The following is a 7,613-nucleotide window of genomic DNA, read 5'->3' on the forward strand; positions in this document are numbered from 1 at the left end:
GGTAGGATAGGGATTTACCACTATCCTTTAGTCAGAATTAAATTCAAGTACACTGGATGCAGCCAGGTCAGTACACCTGACTGAAAATCAGAATATTTTTAAGGCTTTTCAATACTTCCCTTTCAGTGAAAAAAAACAAAAATTGCCAATGTGTATCTTACAAATTCATGATTATTTCTTTCATGAAATTTAAGGCTTTTTAACCTGAAAAAAAATTAAAAAATATTTTGTTGTTAGGACAGATTTTGCCAACAATGAAGATTTTGAAAATCTTTGTTTATAATGAAGATTCAGATTTCATTCTCATTTTTTCTCTGTGCTCCATCTGAATTTTTAGAATTGCTATAGATGGTATTTTCATATATGCATAAAATATATTTTGATTATTTTATCACCTTATTCCTTCCTTTATACTCATAGGTCATTGCTTTATTACTATATTGTATTGTGTTTTGGGTTTTCTTGACACAGAGTCTCATTATATAGTCCCGGCTGACCTCGAACTCAGGATGAAATGTGCGAATGGTAAACATTCAGGACCAAGGAGAGCGCACCAAACTCTGGTTGGAAGGACTGTTGACTGCTCCCTTATGCAGGTAATCCGGAAGGAGTACTTATTTGTAAGCTTCTCAGCCAGGCTTTACATGATGTAAGAACAATATTTTGGTGATATAAGAGCTCAGAATCTTTTAAAAGCTCTATGTGATTCTGATTATAAATTATAGTAGGAAGTACACTATTATTCTTCTGGCATCTCTGGAGGTGCCTAGACTACCCTTAGCATTATGCCTAAGGTCCCAATGAGTTTAATTAAGGAAACTCAGCCTTGCAGATGTAATGACTAAATGGTTCAGCAGCATGCGCTGTGGTCCCAATACAGACAAAGCATCTACAGACCTTTGCCCCTGCCTCAGAGAGTCTGCCTGCACTAGTCTTAATGTAGTAAGCGTTTAGAGTGCTAAAAATGAGATGATGCAGCATCTGTCGAAGCTGAATGAGTGAGTGATATGGGACAAAGGGTAGATTGTTCACTGAGATACAGCAGCCAGGCCAGTATACCTGACTGAAAATCAGAATATTTTTAAGGCTTTTCAATATTTCACTTTCAGTGAAAAAAACAAAAATTGCCAATGTGTATCTTACAAATTCATGATTCTTTCTTTCATGAAATTTAAATGTAGGAAATGGAAGGGAAAATTGCTGCAGCGATGTTCTCAAGAGTTATAAAGTAGGTAAAATCTACTGCCTGAGCAGAAACAGGCACCGTAGTTAGGAAGACAGACAACCATGTTTGTGAAGGGAAAACAGGGAAGAATTTATAAAGTCAGATGAATGGAAGTGTCAACAGATACTTAGAGAGTAACTGTCATTACTAGGATTAAGAGGAAACGGGGCTAGTGAATTTTGATCCTGCTTATCGTATAGTTTTTTCTTGCTGGTGGGAAATTTTCCCTTCTGTCTGTCGCTGGTCTGCCCGCTCTCCTTTCTGCCCCTCTCCTCCCCTCTCCTCCCCCTTCCTTTGCCCCTCCCCTCTCCTCCTGTTCTCCTTCCCTCCCCTCCTCTGTCCTCCCCTCCCCTCCTCTCCTCTCCTCTCCTCTCAGATTCTCTTTTCTTCAGTTTGAATTCATCCATCTTGTCATCTTAATCTTTACACACAACATCTAGCTTTTCCCTGCCTCAATATCAAAAGTATCAGCCATGATTTATAACAAAACATGTATGCATCCATGTTCCCTGTGCTCATATAACCACATGGAAATATTTACAAGTTGATAAATGCATGATTTTTCTTTCATAGTAGTATCATGTTAATGATAAGGTTATGTTTCACTTTTATTCAACAGTAATGTGGAAATTCTGCAAGAGTACTGGCATAAATGTAATTAATCCACTTAAAGTTTCTTTCTTTCTTTCTTTCTTTTTTTCATACTGGGGATTGAACTTGGGACCTTGCACTTGCAAGGCAGGCAGTGGCACCACTGAGCAAAATCTCCAGCTCTTAAATATCCGTTTTCTATCTGATAGATATTGTGTTCCATTTGACCATTGCTTTGTTAGCATGTAACTAACATTTGCTTTTATATTTGTTTAATGCCATTATAAATATGCCACAAACCTGCTGTGCATATTATATATTAGGATATTAATAGCTCTGCAGTAGATGTCCACAAATGAAATTAACATGATGCAAGGTATTTATAATTTTATTTCCAATATACATGGAAAATTATATTCCAAACATTATAAAATTCACTCTGTAAGAAAATAACCTTGTTATTTTTGCTAGTCACTTCGAAAACTTTGTCACTTGTGATGTTTCACATACATATTCAAAGTGGTATCTGTGTTTTTCATCCTGTTTTTTCTATTTATATGTGATTATCCTAACATGTATTTGTTGGTCATGTGGGTGTAGCTTTAATTTAGTTGCTTTTCTGTATAATTTGTCCACCTTGCTATTGGTCTGTCTTTTAGTATTTCTTAAAGTTTTTTGCTTATTTTAGATAATAGCTATGCAACTAAATTTTAACTATCTTCTCTGAACTACTTTTGTCTAATTATTTAGGGTATCATTTCTCACACTCTGATAAATTTTTGAAATTGCAAAGTGTTTACTTGAAATTTCTACTGATAGTTGAGCAGATTCTTCTACTGCAAGAATGTAAAACAATCTCATTTTATTACCTGGAAGTACATATAAATTGTCAGCTCCTAACATCAAATCTTTAATGGATCTTTGCATTTGCTTATGGTATAATAAATACATGTGATTTTATTATCTCAAATTGAAAAGCTTGTTGTAGCATGGCCACTTACATTTCATAATCTGCCCATTCCATATATGTCTTTAATTTTTCATTTTTGATCCTCTCCTTCTTGGGTAATTTTGCTCTCAGCTATGATACATGGACACACAGAAAGACCTATGGAACAAAAGAACAACGTCACTGAGTTCGTGCTCCTGGGGCTCACTCAGAGCCTACAGAGTCAGAAAATATTATTTGCTGTGTTCTTGCTGGTCTACGTGGTGATCATGGCAGGCGACCTACTCATTGTCGTGACTGTGGTGCTCAGCCCAGCCTTGGATTCTGCAATGTACTTCTTTCTTGGCCACTTATCATTTATGGATGCCATTTATTCTAACACAGTCACCCCACATAAGATGAAAGACCTACTCCACGTGGAGAAAACCATTTCCTTCAGAGCTTGTATGACTCAGCTTTTTTTAGAACACTTCTTTGGTGGTTCTGAGATTTTACTCCTGGTTGCCATGGCCTATGACCGCTATGTGGCCATCTGAAAACCCCTGCATTACCTGACCATCATGAACCAACGAATGTGTGCTCTCCTATTGCTGCTGGCCTGGGTTGGGGGTTTTGTGCATGCTGTGGTTCACATTCTTTGTGTTTACAACCTTCCCTTCTGCGGCCCCAATGTCATTGATCACTTCCTCTGTGACATGTACCCCTTACTGAAACTCGCCTGCATGGACACCTACTTTATTGGCCTCACAGTGGTGGCCAATGATGAGGTGATCTGCGTGGCCATCTTTTCACTCTTGCTCATCTCCTACGGGTTCATTCTGCACTCCCTGAAGAACCTGAGCCAGGAAGGGAGGCGCAAGGCCTTGTCCACCTGTGGCTCCCACATCACCGTGGTGGTCCTCTTCTTTGTTTTTTGTATTTTTATGTATGTGAGATCTCCCTCTACCTTGCCAATTGATAAATCCTTGACTGTGTTTTACACCGTTGTGACCCCGATGTTGAACCCCCTCATCTATACTCTGAGAAACACAGAGATGAAAAGTGCCATGAAGAAGCTCTGGACTAGAAAATAAACATGTGATGGCAGAGAAATGTGTCTTATATATCCATGACTGATTGCTTCTTCAGGAGCATTTGGAGTGCTTTTCTTCATTATTTTGAATTTTTATATAGATTCAGTAACTGTGTACAACAGAAAAAGTTTATTGTGTGAATTTTTCTAACAATAAACATACATTTAAAGATTCATAGGGCTGGGGATTTAGCTCAGTGGTACTGCACCTGCCTTGCAAGCAGTAGGTCCTGAGTTCGATCCCTGGTACTGAAAAAATAAAGGTTCATTGAATTTTTTAGAAAAATATGTAATTTTAGCATAAAATGGACTGTTGAGTATATTATATGTCATAATGATTACTTTAATAGTATACTATTTTTACTTCAGGAAAGATTGCTTTATGTTTTTAACATAAACTTATTCTTTTTAAAGATTAATAGTTTTGGTGACAAATATTGAAATAATATTATAAGAAAAATATGTGTTTTCTTTTATCCTTTAAAAAGTATTAATACATTGCATTCAACTTAAACTATATATTTTTGCATTTGTTACATACTATAAATGTATAATTTTTCATATTACTTACCATGTAATAGTTATTTGGGCTGAATATTTTATTTTTAATATTAATCATAAAGAGAAGTATAAAAGATGAAATTAATGAAGACAGGAGATTCATAGAAAAACAATCAAAAGTCCTTATCTTCCCAAGTGGAAATGCTGTGATTTGTTGACATAAAGAAGCTTTGTTGTATTTTCATAAAAAGATATCTGAAGGAAAACCATCATGGTGGAATGGAGAGACTGGGAGGATGCTTGTCCACAACTGCAGTGACTCTGGAAGAAGGATGGAAAAAATACCTTAATACTGGGAAACCATGTGTTAGAGAACCCCACTGCACGATTCTCTTACCAGCCGTGCTTCAAGAGCAAAGTAGGAATGGCCCTGGGTCCTGATACTGTTCACCACTCAAGTCTGGCGCAGAAGCCACACTGGGGGAGTAGACCTGCCCCCAAGGGAAGATGCCACATACAGAAGAGGTGCCCCAGCTGTTTACTCAGGCATTGGACTGAACTGTGGCTCAGGATCCAGTCTTGCTTCCAGGTCAACACCAGTGAAAATGCTGTCTTGGGGAACATCTGCCTCTGAGGCATAAGGCAGAGTAGAGCACTGGCAGCTGTACTGATGCATGCAGGGTCTATCTGTGAAGTCAGGTGGCAGGGAAGTCAGACAGCTCTGATTGTAGCTCAGTTCTGGTGTATGCCATCCTGGAAGAGTGTCTACTCTCCTGAGGGAGGGGCCCAGCCCATCATGACAGAGGCCTTAGTTGAGCATCTGCCAATGCCAGCACTGATTGCAGCTTGAGGACAGTACCATCTTGGGGGAGCCCTGACCTTGGGGGAGGAGGTCACGCTCAGTGGCAGCAGCTGGGCTGCTGAACTTTGCACTCAGCCAAGCAGTCACTCACCTATGCCCACTTGTCTTAGCTGTCTTCACACTGAGAGAGAGCCCAGACAGTGAGATATTCACAGAATAGAGTCCCTCAACTTAGAACACCAAGCAAGGCATGCTCTATAAAAAAAACCCCAAACCAAGAGCATGGAGTGAAGGAAAACGCCGTGAAACAGGGAGAGGCATAAAGTGTCTGGGACCAGTGTGATCTGGTGGTGGTAGAAATGAGTCAGTGCAGCATCACCACAGTGGGCACAACACCACGGTCATACAACTGTCCCCAAGCTCTGAGCCTGTGAGCTACTTCATCCCTTCTCCCACTTTCCAGATGTCACAAAATCCAGACTCCTTGCATCCTTTCTGCGGTCCACTAAAGTGTGCTGAGCTAGGGGCCCATGTCAACTCCCTGCTATTGACTCCTAGATGCTCCTGAGGTCCAACAGCTCCCCACTGAGCTCTCGACACCACTGGATTTGTGAGTGCTTTGGAGAATGTAGGGGAGGTGTGGACAGGGACTAAAGAATGAGCAGTGCATCATAGCGGAGCAGCAGCGTGGTGAGAGTCACATGGTGTCTCTCTTGGAGCAGTGTGGAGGGAGTGGAAGTGAACAGCTGCAGGATCATCCCGGAGGGAAGGGGGCAGGGATCAAAGAAGCCCCAGACCCAGAGATACGTGGACACCCAGGTGCTTCACCCGTGTCACTCTGCCCTCCCAACCTCTGAAACAATGGAAATGTCAAGCCACAGGAGAGAAACAAAAACATCCACCTCCTAACGGGCTCTGACATAGCTGAAACGTAACAGAGCCGTGCCTGCAGAGGGAACCAGCTCCAAGTTTCTCCTAATGAAGGCCCTTTAAATTTGTGTGCTTGTATGATTATTTCTTTATCTCTTTTTACTTTTCATTTTGTATCTGCAGAAGGTGTTTGTATATGTTTTACAAAGTATAAGAATTAATTAATGCTTTAATTTCTATTTACAAAAACCATGGAAACACAGGAACACATGGTAACAAAAAGCACCCCCCAAAGAGAACACATGTTAGGCTATAAGGCATGCTGAAAGAAATATAAAAAATTGAAAAATAATCCCCTGAATAATATTGGATATAGAGAAATTAAAGTAGGAACCAAGGGCAAAAGAAATTACAAAAACTGTGCAAACACATGGAGATTGAATAGTATTACCTCGAATAATCATTGAGTCATAAACAAAATCAGAGAAACATAAAACTTTGGTTGTTAATACCCAGGTCTTTATACGTTAGGGATTTTTCATTAGATGAAAGTTTTCTGGGGGACAATTCTTCATTTGAACTTGTTTCACAAACTGTAACAAATGAATCTATTAAAATAGTGATAATATGAAAAAGCTATAGAGTGAATCTGCATGTAATTGGAAGGACTGGTTTCCTATTAGAATTGACGTGTGAGTTTCGAAGAACTAAAACACTGCCAAAACTGGAGTACGCCTCATCTCTGGCCAGCATCTGTCCTTATGGTGTCAGGTCGCAGTAGGCAACTTTGTTGTCACTTGGACAGAATCACTAACATTCACAATGCTGAAAATAGAGATTTAATTAACTTATGATTTTGGGGCATTCCTTTCACGGTTAACTAACACCAGGCAGAAAAGGCATGGTGAAAGGGCCTGGCTGAAGTAAGTTTCTAAACCCATGGCTGGCAAGAAGCAGCATGAGGGAAGGAAGGGGTAAAGGACAATCCACACCCGTCCAGGTTACACCCAGTGAACCACTCAGTCTGACCTGGCCAAAACTCTGAGCACGTGACGTTTTTGGGAGGACACTGTAGTTTTAAACATTTTGTTCCAATCTCCACAAGGTGTATGTTCATCTTTATAAGTGTATTTAGTTCATTTCTAAGAGTTGCAAGTCAAGAGTTTCAGCACTGCCAGAAAGTCCAAGTTCAAACCTCTTCTGAGACTCAAGGCAAACTGTTAGATATGAGCCCTTATAAAAATCCAAGAGAAGTTTAATACTTTGAACATACAATGTTACAGTGTCCCAGAGCCACCACTCCCACGCCCAAACATAGGAATAGGTAAAATAAAAGGGAAAATGCCAGAGCAGAACAAGAATCAGTGGGATGAATATTAAGTTCGGCATCTCCAAATCTAGCCTCTTGGGCAAATGTTGGTGAGAAGTGATCTTCATAGGGCTTGGGCTGCTCTGCTCTTGTGTCTTTGGTGGTTGCCACCCTCATGGCCTCTGTTTTAGGCTGGCTCTACACATAGCCTGCAGGTTTTTATTGCAGAAAGTTCTAGGTTCCTGGCATGCCCAACTGTCTAGTGTCACCACTGTACTTCTGGCTGTACTGTAA

General features: G+C 40.0%; 1 protein-coding gene across 1 annotated transcript; it reads left to right on the forward strand.

The window, feature by feature from the left end:
* The first annotated feature begins 520 nt into the window (after nt 1-520).
* Nucleotides 521-3,838, forward strand: LOC104875769 (olfactory receptor 4A47-like). Its single transcript, XM_010643480.1, is given in 2 exon segments — nt 521-596; nt 2,898-3,838. A coding segment is annotated over 1 exon segment (939 nt). The 5' UTR covers nt 521-596; nt 2,898-2,899.
* Nucleotides 3,839-7,613: the final 3,775 nt, after the last annotated feature.

Source organism: Fukomys damarensis, unplaced genomic scaffold, assembly GCF_012274545.1.
Source record: "Fukomys damarensis isolate Sample0158 unplaced genomic scaffold, DMR_v1.0_HiC HiC_scaffold_118, whole genome shotgun sequence".
NCBI lineage: Eukaryota > Metazoa > Chordata > Mammalia > Rodentia > Bathyergidae > Fukomys > Fukomys damarensis.